This window comes from Choristoneura fumiferana, chromosome 30 (genome assembly GCF_025370935.1).
Source record: "Choristoneura fumiferana chromosome 30, NRCan_CFum_1, whole genome shotgun sequence".
Classification (NCBI taxonomy): Eukaryota; Metazoa; Arthropoda; class Insecta; order Lepidoptera; family Tortricidae; genus Choristoneura; species Choristoneura fumiferana.
The window spans coordinates 9,789,487-9,805,543 of NC_133501.1; the positions used below are offsets into that span (position 1 = coordinate 9,789,487).

General features: G+C 38.6%; 1 protein-coding gene across 1 annotated transcript in view; it reads right to left on the minus strand.

The window, feature by feature from the left end:
- LOC141444433 (brother of CDO-like) overlaps positions 1–13,205 on the minus strand; it is a 15,229-nt gene extending 2,024 nt beyond the window's left edge. Inside the window, exons 1-8 of the mRNA XM_074109982.1 lie at positions 13,007–13,205; positions 12,153–12,257; positions 11,794–11,878; positions 10,122–10,339; positions 7,305–7,389; positions 6,532–6,728; positions 2,879–2,935; positions 2,024–2,125 (exon numbers count right to left, since the gene is read on the minus strand). Of these exons, the coding sequence (XP_073966083.1) occupies positions 2,024–2,125; positions 2,879–2,935; positions 6,532–6,728; positions 7,305–7,389; positions 10,122–10,339; positions 11,794–11,878; positions 12,153–12,257; positions 13,007–13,031 (874 nt within the window). The 5' untranslated portion in view covers positions 13,032–13,205. The remainder of the gene's footprint in view (positions 1–2,023; positions 2,126–2,878; positions 2,936–6,531; positions 6,729–7,304; positions 7,390–10,121; positions 10,340–11,793; positions 11,879–12,152; positions 12,258–13,006) is intronic.
- Between the last annotated feature and the right edge of the window lie 2,852 nt (positions 13,206–16,057).

The following is a 16,057-nucleotide window of genomic DNA, read 5'->3' on the forward strand; positions in this document are numbered from 1 at the left end:
ACCGCCGTCGATGGACACCTACAGCATTATAACGACTGCGGGAGCGTTGCCCGCCTTAAAGGGCAATTATTTACTCTTAAACTACTAATAATTCTCAAGCAATCATAGCCGTTATAATTTTACTTATAAATTTGATATACTTACTACCATCCTTATATTTTTTTTTCCACCCAACAGTTTAGATTTTAGCCGGGGGGATGTTCGATTTTAATGAAAATTTGTAATTTAAAGTTGAATATTTCGCAAACAGATCACTGAATCGAAAAATCGTCTTGGCAACCCCCCAATGTTAAAAGACCTATCCAACGATAACCCACACTATAGGATTAGTTGAGAAAAAAATCACTCCCACTTTAAGTCCTTGGGAGGTAACCTAATATTTTTCTTTTCGTTTTTTTTATTTTACCACTTTGTCGGCGTGACTAATATGTATATTCATGCCAAATTACAGCTTCGCCGTACGAACAGTCTATAAGCTTACCCGCGGACGGACAGACAGACAGACAGGCGGTTAGACATGGTGAAACTATAAGGGTTCCTAGTTGACTATGGAACCCTAAAAAGGCGCGTGGTCACAAAATAAAAATATAATGCAATAAAAGAATATGTACCGGGTGTGGCAAACGTGGCATACGAGCAAATAGGTAATTAAAATATAGTTCGTACTCATCAAAACAAAGAACATTAGTTCAGCGACTTATAAAAATAATTAATTTTATTAATTTATCTACACCCATATAGTAAATCCTCCATTATGCGTTCAAAAGCCATAGATAATGACCAGCATTACGACATTGGATCATATTATAAACACGGCAGTATCGTGTTCATTACGACGCCGAAATCGATATCGTAATAAACATTACGATACTGTGCCCCTAGTGTAAGTTTTAGGTTACAAAATACGTCTCGATCGCGTTCGCGTAAAATCTCAATTTGTATGGAAACACGAACATCGCAAACGTTCCGCTAGAGGCGCTGTTCGTGTTTCCATACAAATTAAGATTTTAACGCGAACGCGATCGAGACGTATTTTGTAACCAAAAAGTTACACTAAGGGCACTGAAAACGATATCGTAATGAACATTACCGCACCGGAGCGGTGGCGGGGCATCATCTTCAGGCGCAGGAGCTCGTGGGGCAGACATAGTTCTGGTTGCAATGCAGGTCATTCTCAATGGTTCTTGAACGCATGGTATTCAATATATCGATGTAGATAAAGTAATGCATGCAACTGTACGTAATTAGGCCTTAAAACACTCGTGTGATCCTTTTATGAAACTCGGCGACGCCTCGTTTCATAAAACCGCACTCGTGTTTTAAGGACCCTTATTACTTAACAGTTGCATAAACTACTATTTATTACACTGTAAAGTTTATTCGAAGAAGCAATATAAAGCAAAGCAAAATGTTTGATGTCAGCTGGGTTCTAGGATGGCGTATATTGATAAATAAAAGTAAGTATTTAATTTGTTTAAAAAAGGGGAAATCTAAAGACTCCATTATTACTTTCTTTAATGCCAGATAGCAATACATGTCCAATTACAAAGTTAAAATTAAATCACCTACATTGCTTCTTCGAGTAAACTTAAAAGTATAATAAAAATTAAAAAACTAATTATTTTTAAAAGTCGCTGAAATAATGTTGTTCAGTTTAAAAAGAATCTATGTTAGTCAAAAAAAAATAAGACTCCATTATTTTTAATTTGTATTTGATTCACAAGTCGTTTTGGCTTAAAGTATGACCACTTTTTGTGTGTAATTGTTCTGAGTTACGCTGTCTGACTTAAAATTATTCGTAGGAAAATACCCTACGTTCGCTATAGTCGCCAGTATAGGTCGACTCACAAGAGCTGGCACGAATGGATTGAATGAGTGAATGAAAGTATCTGTGTACCTAAGAAAACACTTCACACAAATATGAAAATGTCATGAATCTGTCATTTTCCAACAAAAATGTCTAAGTGACATTACTTTCGTTCAATCCATTCGTGCCAGTTCTTGTGAATCGGTCTGTACGTACTGTTGCTATCGCTGGAACTGTCACTGTCACTTTCGCTGTCAGTGGAACTCCATCCTTTTCTCGGTTTTCGTTGCTTATTTCTTTTCATTGGCGGGCGGAGCTCTGGAATCAAGGTTTTGATAGAATAAATTATCTGGTAATTAATTAAATGTAAACAAAACAACATCAATTGGTGTCTTAAATATTGAAATTCCCCCATTAAACTATCTAAACATTTACATTTCTGTATAAAAATACATTATATTAAATGGTTAAGTTACAATAACGGACAACTCACGTCTTAAATCGAGTTTAGCTCGACATGTTTCGCGCGAGCAGATTGGTGGCGCGTAGTGCGGCAGCCGAGTCGCGTGCTCCGGTGAAGAAGGGCTACGAAATAGCCCGAAATATGTCGAGCTAAACTCGATTTAAGGCGTGAGTTATCCGTTACAATATCATTTAATATGAGTGAGTCTCACGGTAGTTTCATGTTTAAAATACATTAATCTAGTTTGTATTATAAAGATAGATAAATATTTAATCCTTGAATGTGCTAAATTTGGAAGCTGAAGATTTTTTACATTTTAATCCATCCATTTTAGTCCATTTTTTTTACCATCAGGAGACCCACTTGCTCGTTTGCCATCCAGTCGAATAAAAAAAAAAAAAAATTTAATAATTACCTGGGCGCTAGTTAGTATTCGAGCGCTAGTTTTTAAGTCTTTTCCAATTATTTTTTAGAGATACTGTATTTATACCGGATAGCTAAAAAACTGTATCAGAATAATCGGCCATTTTTACAGAAAACTGTCCTGACAAAACGACACTATTATTTTGATTAAATTGTTATTTCAATAATACTCATGTAATACTCACTAGATTTTTGAATTAATTCGTCTCCCGTGCCTTCAATTCTTGATCGTTTAAATGTTTCTGAAATATTCATCAAAATTCAGCGAAAAGTTACTTGTTACCATTTTTTTAGACCATGATTTGTTACCATTTATAGTAGGTATACTGTAATTAAAGAAACTAAAGGTCTAGGCTGTCTTACTGTTTATGACCCATTTAGGGTTCTCTATCGAATGTATGGTTTTCTAGAATTTTCATTTGCCATTGATATTAAACTAACCTGACCTAACCACTGCATTCTATATGATTACATTTTAAAAAAATCCTGAAAACAGCACGGTTATATATATTTTATGGCAAACGTTGGTATGGCAAATGAAATTCGGACAAGTAAAGGTAAACGCCTATTTACACATTGGGTCGCCAGCCTAGGTTAAGGCCGCGTTTTCACCAGATGTGTGTGCGAGGAATGTGTTGCAAAGAGTGTTGCGAGGAGTGTTGCGAGGAGTGTTGCGAGGAGTGTTGCGAGGAACGTGTTGCGAGGAGTGTTGCGAGGAATGTGTTGCGAGGAACGTGTTGCGAAGAGTGTTTCCAGGAGTGTTGCGAGGAGTGTTGCGAGGAGTGTTGCGAGGAGTGTTGCGAGGTGTGTTGCGAGGAGTGTGTTGCGAGGAGTGTTGCGAGGAGTGTGTTGCGAGGAGTGTTGCGAGGAGTGTTGCGAGGAGTGTTGCGAGGAGTGTGTTGCGAGGAGTGTTGCGAAGAGTGTTTCCAGGAGTGTTGCGAGGAGTGTTGCGAGGTGTGTTGCGAGGTGTGTTGCGAGGAGTGTTGCGAGGAGTGTTGCGAGGTGTGTTGCGAGGAGTGTGTTGCGAGGAGTGTTGCGAGGAGTGTGTTGCGAGGAGTGTTGCGAAGAGTGTTTCCAGGAGTGTTGCGAGGAGTGTTGCGAGGAGTGTTGCGAGGTGTGTTGCGAGGAGTGTTGCGAGGAGTGTTGCGAGGAGTGTGTTGCGAGGAGTGTGTTGCGAGGAGTGTTGCGAGGAGTGTTGCGAGGAGTGTTGCGAGGAGTGTTGAGAGGAGTGTTCCGAGGAGTGTTGCGAGGAGTGTTGCGAGGAGTGTTGCGAGGAACGTGTTGCGAGGAATGTGTTGCGAGGAGTGTTGCGAGGAATGTTGCGAGGAACGTGTTGCGAGGAGTGTTGCGAGGAGTGTTGCGAGGAACGTGTTGCGAGGAACGTGTTGCGAGGAGTGTTGCGAGGAGTGTTGCGAGGAGTGTTGCGAGGAGTGTTGCGAGGAGTGTTGCGAGGAGTGTTGCGAGGTGTGTTGCGAGAGTGTTGCGAGGAGTGTGTTGCAAGAAGTGTAACGAGGAGTGTTGCGAGGAATGTGTTGCGAGGAATGTGTTGCGAGGAATGTGTTGCGAGGAGTGTTGCGAGGAGTGTTGCGAGGAATGTGTTGCGTGGAATGTATCGCGAGGAATTTGTTGCGTGGAATGTGTTGCAAGAAATTTGCTGCGAGGAATGTGTTGCGAAGAATGTGTTGCGTGCGAGGAATGTAAGATTGGTTTTTGGAATCTTTTTGTATTATTTATTTCAATTCCAAATTTTTACTTTTACGGTCATCCCGTAAAACCGAAATTGAAAATACAAACTGCGGACCGCGGTACGGATTACCGAGGACCTGGGTTCGATTCCCAGTGATGGTCTTATTTTTCTGTTTTTTCTGTGCATCTGTATTTCAGTTTGTATTTTCAATTCGGTTTTACGGGATGACCGTAAAAGTAAAAATTTGGAATTGAAATAAATAATACAAAAAGATTCCAAAAAACCAATCTTAATTTGATTGCTTAGAAACGATATCTCTTGTCCGGGTGAGCGGTTAGTTCCAATGGAATGCCGAAATAGTTTGAGGGCTACGGCATAGATGTCGCTAGCGTCGCTGCTTAAGTGACTAAGTAAGAAACACAAGCTGAGATATGAGGTGCATAGGGAAATTCGTGTCGGTACCGTTGACCATCAGTGGTGTAGCGGTATAGCACGCGGTACGGATTACCGAGGACCTGGGTTCGATTCCCAGTGATGGTCTTATTTTTCTGTTTTTTCTGTGCATCTGTATTTCAGTTTGTATTTTCAATTTCGGTTTACGGGATGACCGTAAAAGTAAAAATTTGGAATTGAAATAAAAAATACAAAAGATTCCAAAAAACCAATCTTAATTTGATTGCTTAGAAACGATATCTCTTGTCCGGGTGAGCGGTTAGTTCCAATGGAATGCCGAAAAAGTTTGAGGGCTACGGCATAGATGTCGCTAGCGTCGCTGCTTAAGTGACTAAGTAAGAAACACAAGCTGAGATATGAGGTGCATAGGGAAATTCGTGTCGTACCGTTGACCATCAGTGGTGTAGCGGTATAGCACGCGGTACGGATTACCGAGGACCTGGGTTCGATTCCCAGTGATGGTCTTATTTTTCTGTTTTTTTCTGTGCATCTGTATTTCAGTTTGTATTTTCAATTTTGGTTTTACGGATGACCGTAAAAGTAAAAATTTGGAATTGAAATAAAAAATACAAAAAGATTCCAAAAAACCAATCTTAATTTGATTGCTTAGAAACGATATCTCTTGTCCGGGTGAGCGGTTAGTTCCAAATGGAATGCCGAAAAAGTTCGAGGGCTACGGCATAGATGTCGCTAGCGTCGCTGCTTAAGTGACTAAGTAAGAAACACAAGCTGAGATATGAGGTGCATAGGGAAATTCGTGTCGGTACCGTTGACCATCAGTGGTGTAGCGGTATAGCACGCGGTACGGATTACCGAGGACCTGGGTTCGATTCCCAGTGATGGTCTTATTTTTCTGTTTTTTCTGTGCATCTGTATTTCAGTTTGTATTTTTCAATTGCGAGGAATGTGTTGCGAGGAATGTGTTGCGAGAAATGTGTTGTGAAGAATGTATTGGGAGGAATGTGTTGCGTGGAATGTGTTGCGAGGAATATGACTAGTACCTAGCAGCCAGTAGCGCGAGCGGCTCGGCTCGCTTACTTGGAAAGAGCCCACTACCTACACGTCATTCTGTCACCGCTCAGCTGCCTGGCGCTAACAATCACAACGTTCCACATCCTCGCACAGCTTAGCTCATTTTTAACCGACTTCAAAAAAGGAGGTTTTCAATTCGAGTGTATGTTTTTTTTTGTATTTTTGTTACTCGATCACTCCGCCAATTTAGGGCGGTTTTCAAAATTCTTTTTTAATTCTAAGGGACATACTTCCGAGGTGGTTCTTTTGACACCAAATCAGGATCTGATGATGGGATCTTAGAGAAATCGAGGGCAACCCTTGAATTTTTAAAGCACACCTACAGCGGGTTGGGCATTTTTAACATTAAATCAAGTATTTACATTCAGAAAGTATCATTTGGTAAACGCGACCTGGATAAAGAACACCGTAGGTACCGGTACTCCGTTTTAAAATGATATAACTATGCTGTGTTTGAGCGTAATTGTTTTTCTACTAGTTTGAAGTCGGTGCCTCAGCACGAGCCAGCAGGAGTGATTGAAGCCCAATATTAAGTATGTAGGTGAGGTAGACGACTATAGCTCCACCCCTGCTGGCTCGTGCTGAGGCACTGACTTCAAACCAGTAGAAAATTATTATCAAGGTTTTTGAAGTCGGTACCATTTTTTGTTAAAAGATTTTTTGTACCTTTTACATACAATCTCATGACGTGTGAATCGGTCCCAGCCTCGTTTACAGCTACGCATCTGTAATAGCCGGTGTCAGATATTTGTGCTGATTTAAACATTAAAACTTCTCCTTTTTGTTTTAACTTTTTATACTGTGCGTTCTGTCTTTTTCTGTATTGCCATGTTATTTGTGTCGCTGGATGACCGCCAACAATTCTGTAAAAAGAGATTTAGGGGCTGTTTCACCATCCATTGATTAGTGTTAACTGACGGTTAAATGTGATGCCGTCTCTATTTGTTTTGTTCGAAAAGACGGAGACGGCATCATATTTAACCGTCAGTTAACACTAATCAATGGATGGTGAAACAGCCCCTTAATGTTTTTTTGTTAGCATGTTAAAGGTCTCTATCCATTACATCGTATCATGCTTAGACTGTAAGAGGAACTTCAGGAACAGGAATGTCAAGACTTATTACACATACAACAATAAATATTTTTTCATTTTTTTTTCATACGCACACACACGCGGCATATTGCAGCTGTTAAAAATCGCCAGGTAAATAAGTCAGCCATAGCCGTGCATTTGTTGGAGTCAGGACCAAACCACTGGATTGAGCTTCACAATCCCAAGATTCTGTCCACGGAACGTAATTTAGCCCTCATTTCGTGACAGAGTTGTGACAAGGCAACGAAATTAATTTTGATCCCCCTACCAGTGATGGTTATGTAAGATGGTTACGTAAGAAGAACAAGGGTTTCTTTAGACCGTAACTTCGCTGTTGGTTACGTACTTGCAATTCAGCGCAAAGGGATATTTTGCTGTAGCCCGAAACATGCGAAACGTCTTGTCTATTTGAGGTGGTTCAGTGGCAGGAGCTAAAATCATAATAATTATTGTTATTAAATTACAAATGTCAAATATCTTTACGTACTAGGTATACATACCGGGTGTGGCCTGTAATGTGAGCAAATAATTAAAACATAGACCATATAACTCAAAATGATCAACATTAGTTCAGCGACTTTTAAAAATAATTAGTTTTTTAATTGTCATTACATTTTTAAGTTTATTCGAGGAAGAAATGTAAAGCAAAATGCTTGATGTTTGTAGCGTGACAGGCGACGTCAGTTGTGTTCAAGGATGGCGTACATTGATAGCAGTATTTAATTTTTAAGTAAAAAGGAAAATAAAAGACTCCATTATTTTTAAAGGCGCTGAACTAATTATAAATAATAATAATAATAATAATAGAAATTTTTATTCACCATCACAAACATAAAATACAATACAAGACAGATAACATTATGAAGTGAGGCAAAATGGACATGAGACTCAGCGAGGTCGCTGGTCTCATGTTGTTTTGTTTTAATTTTTTGCTCGTATTTCAGGGCACACCCGGTATGTTGCCAGCATATTTGGGTCCATGCTGCGAGGGGATCATTTTTTTTCTATACTTCGTTTTTTTAGCATTAAAAAGAAGGTAAGCGATCTTGACGTGTCTTTTTATTGAAAAACACTTTTGAAAAATAAATCACAGCAAATATGTAACAATTAGCAAGGATATTATGATCATTTACATTCTTTTGGTATCATAAGTAATAGTTACTGTTTTTTATAAAACGTTTTTCAATAAAAATATTCGTCAACATTGTTTACCCTTTTTCTAATGCTAAAAAAAACGAAGTATAGGTTCATCCCAGCCTATATACGTCCCACTGCTGGGCACAAGCCTCCTCTCAGAACAAGAGGGCTTGGGCCATAGTTCCCACGCGGGCCCAGTGCGGATTGGGAACTTCACGCACACCATTGAATTGCTTCGCAGGTTGTGCAGGTTTCCTCACGATGTTTTCCTTCACCGCAAAGCTCGTGGTAAATTTAAAATGTAATTCCGCATATGAATTTCGAAAAACTCAGAGGTGCGAGCCGGGGTTTGAACCCACGACTCTCTGCTTGAGGCTTTAGTTAAGTTCAAGTTTTAGTGAAGTATAGTTGTAGTTTATTTAATTATGAGTTAGGTGCTTTTCTTTTACTTTTAGTAATAATTTTACTTTATTTATGTTATGCCATATTATATTCTGCGAATAAACGATTCATTCGTCAAAAAATTATTCTACAATTTCATTTCATATTGCTGCTATAGTGTCAGCTTAAAACAATATTAGTTTTTTTTAAATACATTTTAATAAGTTTTATGTACTTTTGTTGACTATACTTGCATTGTCACTCAATCTGCATTCCAGTATAGGTAGTGCCACCAGTGTTGAGGTCACACATATTCATTCATGTAATATAATGACAGCGGGATTTTGACATTCTCTCATTCCTTTCATTCATTCTCCTTTTATACAACCAGTTCTTAATGTAGCTGTGTGCAATCATTCACTTCAACTCTCGTGGCACTACTATAGTTAATGATCCATTGGCCCGCGCGAAGCGGTTGCTTCATCTTTTACAGTGTGTTACCGGCTGCCAGGCTTTTCTTAAGGGAGGATAAAGTAACGTATTTCTGTAACTTAACTATGACATAATTTAATGAATAAACTAAAATTCTCACTTTGTTAACTTTCTAACAAAAATAATTGCCAGCAATGTACGTAAGTAAATTGACAAGACTTGACTTTCGATTAGACTTACTTAGTAATAATCAAAGTATCGTCGGCTGTCATTTACATTTACTTGTCAATTTACTTTGCTGGCAATTATAATTTTGTTAGAAAGTTAACAAAGTTTGAATAGAATAGAATAGAATTATTTTATTTGCTAGAATACTTATAAACATAGTACAGGGTGTTAAGGTACAGCAGTACAGTATTCAGTCGGTGAACGACATGCAAAAGTTCTACATAAGTACATTACAAATTAAATTAAATTACATCATGTGCATAGTACCTAATGTCAGTGTTTAAATAAAAATACAATATATATAATGTGCATGGTAATTAATGTCAATTATAAATTTGAATTTTTATTAAATTTTAGTTAGTGAATTAAATTAATGTAATGGTTACGTTACAGGAATGCGTTACTTCAACCTCCCGGTAACACACTGTATAATGCGAACAGCTAAGGTAATAAACTTCACTTCCGTCTGTATTTCCGGATAATACAACATAGGGCTAAAGCCAAGCGAATAGGCTTTAACTGAACTGGTGAGACCTTTGGCATCTGCACTTTTCATGGCGAGATAGAGGTCAATTGCTGGTCAGTTTTATTATTATTTAAATTATCAGGGAGGCAGTTGGAGGTAACTGATAGGTGCCTGTATCTAGCTGTTCTTTGGGCAAGTATTATTTGTACTGCTAGTGTTGGTCTAGCTGGTTCTTAAATTGGTTCACATTCAGTGCTGAGACTACATGTTCTGGTAGTTTATCAATGTCTTGACCCACTCTGTTACATAAAGAATTTTCTGTGACGATTGTTGTGAGATCGTTCAGTAGATACTTTAAATTGATGGCCTCGCAGACGCGTGTTGTTACTAAGATTGAATAAGTTATAGAACTTCTGAAGGTCGTAATGTCCGCGTATTTTGTACGTTTCTATGAAATTGCCACGTTATCTGCGCTACTTTAAAGTCTCATTTTACTTAAGTAGGAAAAAAACAAATTACCTTTAATTTTGACTTCAAAAATATGTTCATCTTGTCCTGCTTCGTTTGTAGCGATACACTTGTAAGATCCAACGTCCTTTTTCGAAACTGACGCTATGATAACTTTATTAATAACAAAAGGATCTTCTACAGCAGGCGGTTTAATGTCTACATATTTCTTTGACTGTATGCTTTTGAATTTCCATTTTATTTTTGCGGCTGGTGAATCATTGCGTAGTCTGTAAAAAATGACAGTCATAATTCGTATTTGAAATTGAGATCATTTTCGATCGGTGGTTTACGATATTTGTGACTGTTCCATATTAGCCGTAGGACGTCCACTGTTGGACATAAGCCTTCCGCATAGATCTCCAGTTGCTTCGGTTGGAAGCAGCCTGCATTGACCTTGAAACCGCAGCCAGCCAGGCATCTGTCAATCTCGTTCCATCATCAGTAAAAAAAACGAAAAACCCGACTGCCTTAAAAACTGAGAAGAAAAAAACAGGTTTACTCTGTGAAAACTGTTAAATTCTATTTCATTCTAGATTTAATTAAATTTAGTATGGACTTTATTTGATTGTCTAATCATTTGACGTCATAATTCATGTTAGGTCACGGTAGGACAACGGGTGAAAAAAAATACCCGTATACCCACCAGGGGGACATGTTGGTGGCATAGTGGCATGGGTGGTGGGTAAAAGGGGTGCCTAATTGATAATTCAAGGCGCTGATATCGTATTTTTCAAGATACACAGAAAATTCCTCAACAACTCGGTTTGACAAACAATAGTTACCTATTCGTATTACCGCGCTCTCTCAATGAGGGCTATCGTTTTTTGTCTTTCTAGATGGCGCCACTATTGCGTGAGGTTTTTAAGTGAGGCTTTCCAAGTCTGTTATACGGGCGTGAAAACAAAGTTTAGATTAGAATCATATTTAATACAACTTAAAACCGTATCATAAAAATATCGAGCAACCACCTTGTTGCGTAGTCCCGTTTTGTTCGGAGAAAAGGGAGGACAAAAGTTTCCGAAAGACAAAACTGTCTCAAAACACAGACATTCATTGCCCCGTAACGCATGATTGCCATAATTAATTTCAAGTACATAATGCAAAATATTCACAAAATTATTCTAATTATAAATAAACCCGACCTCACGCTACACTAGCGCCTCTAGCGGCGAATTCATACGCGATAGCCCTCATTAGGTTTAGTATACACATCGTATGTACAGCCGTCCATCTTTCATTTTGATATTTGAAACTAAATAATAAATGGATATGAAAATGTCACTCATTTGTAGCTCATTTAATACATATGGCTTAGATCAAGAATCTTAAACAAATAATAAAAGAAGATTCCATATTTTACTATTGACTTTGGGGTGTAAAAATTATTAGTCGACTATCGGTACGTAACTGGTTGTCAAATAGGAATTACTGTAAAGATTGATTATTTTACCAATTTTGTAACCCCCGGCGCAGAAAGAGGGATGTTGTATCCTTTTACACGGTTTTCTTTGATCGAAAGCTAGTTTAATAGGATTTATGCTGAGGCGGCCGGGGACCATTTCGGGCACACAACATAGTTCATACGAAGTATATTTTCTATTTTACCCTTTTTATTTTTTGTTATTGTGTTGTTTTACTTATTGTTTGTGTCTCGAATAAAAAAAATTGCCATTATACTTACTTGCAACTGAAAATTAGCAAGTTACCGATACTGGTTTCAATTACTCGTTGATTTTTGACGATTTTTGGAGCTCCTACATTCCCACCTTAAAAAAAAATAGTTAAAAATATTTAGTTATTTTTAATAGGTAATAAGTACTTTTTTACGAAAAATGGTAGATAAACATCTAGTTAATAATGTTTAGTAGTCGTATTTGCTTGGAAAAGTTCGTATTTATCTTGATTTCTTACTAGCTTACTTACTAATTTTATTGTGATAAGCGTGATAAGGTTCTAAAAGAGACTTCAAGAGCAAAATCTGTCTAGAGACAAAATTAAACTAAAATTAGGGGATGGTGACTGTCGAAAGTCCTGATGTACCTGAGGATCCTTGATTTGCTGTGCCGCAGGATCTAAGGGCACAAGTAGCGGGCAGCGCTGGCTTGACGACCTCAGCTTCTTTAGAGTTACTGACGACTCCTGCCACTAATCCATACTAATGTTATAAATGTGAAAGTGTGTGTTTTGTATGTTTGTCCGTCTTTCACGTCGAAACGGAGCGACCGATCGACGTGATTTTTGGCATAGAGATAGTTTATGGGCCAGAGAGAGAGAGAGAGAGAGAGAGAGAGAGATTTAAATAATAATTTAAAAAAAAACATCGAATAGTATAAATTGGGACCCACTCAGCATAATGTTAATTGTCTTCATTCACATAATGACATGCTTAGAATTTTATTTTTTATAATGATTACTAATCTTTTTATTACCAATGACGATTTCAATACAAATTCTTATAACTGACATTTATGTAAATTATAATGTAATGATGTATTGAATGAATAAATAAACTAAACTGAACTAAACTATATATTTTTGTGTTAATTCTTAGAAAAATCAAGTAATTAAGTAATAAGCAAATACTAAAGTAATAGCTTGATTTTTTCGTAACGGCCCGGAACCCTATCTTGGGCTTGCCCGACACGCTCTTGGCCTTTTATTCGACCGCTAAATTAATAAAGATATATTAGCTAAGTTGTGAGAGGAGGCCTGTGCCCAGCAGTGGGATGTATATTGCTGGGATGATGATGATGATTAGCTAAGTTATTAGGTTCAGACGATTTTGAACTATTGAACTTTGCAATGAAAATGTCCAAAAGTTTTTCAAAGTTTCTAAGTTAATGTTTCTAAGTCTGAAATAAATAAATAAAATATGAACTGAGGAAGATACTTACACAGTATTATGTAGAATAATATCATAACAAATCCTAAATGCTTTTTTTAAGGAATAATGTATAAACGTGACAAATATACGATTTAATCTGATTTACAAGCAGCAGTCAGGTTTTGAGACCTATAAAATGATGATTAAACTGTTTGGTTCATTAACTTCGTAATTATTGCGTGCAGTAATTTTAATTTTATAGATCAGTTTAAAAATCAAATCATCATGCACCTATCCGGTTACCTATGTACCTATATGTCGCAGGAAAATGGCCAAAAACAAATCTCTAATGGATATGATCCAATCACGTAGGGTGTTAAAAGGACGAATCTATTTTTTCATTAACCTAGATAAAATCAGTCATTTGATCAAATATCTGAATCTTTGAAACCCTTGTTTTTCCATTTCGTCAGATTTGTTTAGTGATCTGATAAAATCCCTGTAATAATTGAGTGAGTTGATGAGATATTGACACGTTTAGGTCATTATTCAAGCGTTTATTCCGGACTAGCTTTTCGGTTAACTCGGAAACTGTTCCTTTTTACCGGGTTAAAAAGTACCTAGCCTATGTCACTCTCTGGCCCATAAACTATCTCTATGCCAAAAATCACGTCAATCCGTCGCTCCGTTTCGACGTGAACACACACACACAAACATCACGCCTGTATTCCCAAATGGGGTAGGCAGAGCACACGAAACGTTACCGCTTCGGAGCCACTTTTAGCAATTTTAGGTTTTAAGTTTGACAAAAACGGTACAATAGTGACAGGTTGCTAGCATGTCGCCTACGGTATACCTAAACCTATATCCTCAGTCGCCTCTTACGACATCCACGGAAGAAATGGAGAGGTGTAATTCTAACCCGACACCACACGGGTGAACCGTTTCGACGTGAAAGACGGACAAAATACAAACACACACACTTTCGCATTTATAATATTAGTATGGATGGTAAAAGATACTGTTACAGTTTTCGGGTTATCTAGGAGAAGTAGAGGATGTCTAAAAATAATCGAAAATGTCATAAAATTGTACAGCCTACTATTATTAGTACTATACAAATTCAACAGGCTACATAAAAATGTGATCAAGAAAATGAGGCGATTGCTATGCTCGAAAAATGATCCTTTAGTGATATGATCTAGACACGCGGCAGCGTGTCATGCCAAGTTCAAGCTCGTGTCGGGCAAGCACGTGTGCAATTTTACCCGACCCATTTGGAGCCACTTTTGACCCGCTCATAACTCAAAACCTATTTCACATAAACATGTCAAAGGCTCATTATATTGAGACTTGCGAGTTACATATGCACTTCAAATAGACTTCAAATTTCATACACATACCTCAAACAGTTGGGAAGCCGTGGTGGCCTAGTGGTTTGACCTATCGCCTCTCAAACAGAGGGTCGTGGGTTCAAACCCCGGCTCGCACCTCTGAGTTTTTCTAAATTCATGTGCGGAATTACATTTGAAATTTACCACGAGCTTTGCGGTGAAGGAAAACATCGTGAGGAAACCTGCACAAACCTGCGAGCAATTCAATGGTGCGTGTGAAGTTCCCAATCCGCACTGGGCCCGCGTGGAACTATGGCCCAAGCCCTCTTGTTCTGAGAGGAGGCCTGTGCCAGCAGTGGGACGTATATAGGCTGGGATGATGATGATGATGATGATGACCTCAAACAGTTTAATAAATATGCAGTTCTTGGGGAAGGCTACGTTTTTGCGCTGTTTGGTGTTGAGACTGGGGTCGTGGGACCTGGCGCGCGCGATATCGCCAAGGTGATATCCACGCGCCTAATAGATGCTACGGGGACCAGCGGGCTGGCAGCTATTTGGGCAAAGATCAGCCTCACGATCCAACGTGGCAATCTGCCAGCCTTCTGGGCACAATGAGCAGCAACGGTGAGCTGGGGGGGTTTATTTGTAAGTAGGTTAGTTTTAGTTTAATTTTAATTTTTGTAAACAGTTCTTTTTTATTTTAAATTAAGCCAAGACTATTATGGATGCACTCCAAGAATGTATCGAAACGGTGTAGTAGTTCAGCTATTAGTTTGTTATTTAGATATTAACGTCCAATTATCACTCTAGAACGTTCAATCACATTTGTTTTGTCATTGTAGTCAGCAACCAATGCATGTATCATATATTGAACTTGGTTCTCATTTCACATTTGTTTTGATTTGATAAAGTCTCTACTGTAACATGGTAAGCGACAAGGTAGCGGAGTATGTTCGCGCGTCGTCGTCCGAACTCGGCCGATCTCAGTGCCGGTTTTAGCACTACCCAACTGTAATTCATACCTATACGATACAAACCGGCCAAGTGCGAGTCGGACCGAACGAGGGTTCCGTAATAATTATTAAAAAAATATTAAAAATATTTTTATTAATTATTATGTACGTACTTACATAACTAAAAATTTATGCTTTTCGCAATTTTTCCTTTATCTGTGCTATAAGACGTTGCTTCGTACCAAATTTCAAGATTCTGAGTTCACGGGAAGTACCCTGTAGGTTTTGATTCTCTTGCGAGTGTCGAAAATTTGCAGCGAGAGGATAAAAGGGGCGCCGGGGGGCGCATGCCGGCGCCCCTTGATGTCCGGCGCCCTGGGCGGTCGCCCCACCGCGCCCTACCCTAAAGCCGCTACTGGCCGATCCAATCATATCAAACGTATGTAAAGATAGAAAGAAAGAAAGAATAAAAATACATTTATTCGGAAAAGTAACTTAAAGTAACGAGAAAAACAAAAAAGGAACGAGAGCGCCTCCACTGCTACAACCACTGCGGGGCTACTCCGAATGGATGCGAGGGGCTGAAGACAGTGTTGTGGCGCGCCATGGAAGAGTTCATGTCCAGCAGTGGACTGCTGTAAGCTTATGATGAAGGAAGAGATGGCACTACTTTCTTAGTACCGTGCCGTAGCGTCTAGTACAGTCAAGGGCAAAGATATCGACACGGCCAAAGTTACAAAAATATGTATACACGACTTTATGCACTTAACATTAAGGCCGTGTGTACATATTTTTGCAATTTTGGCCGTGTCGATATCTTTGTCCTTGGCT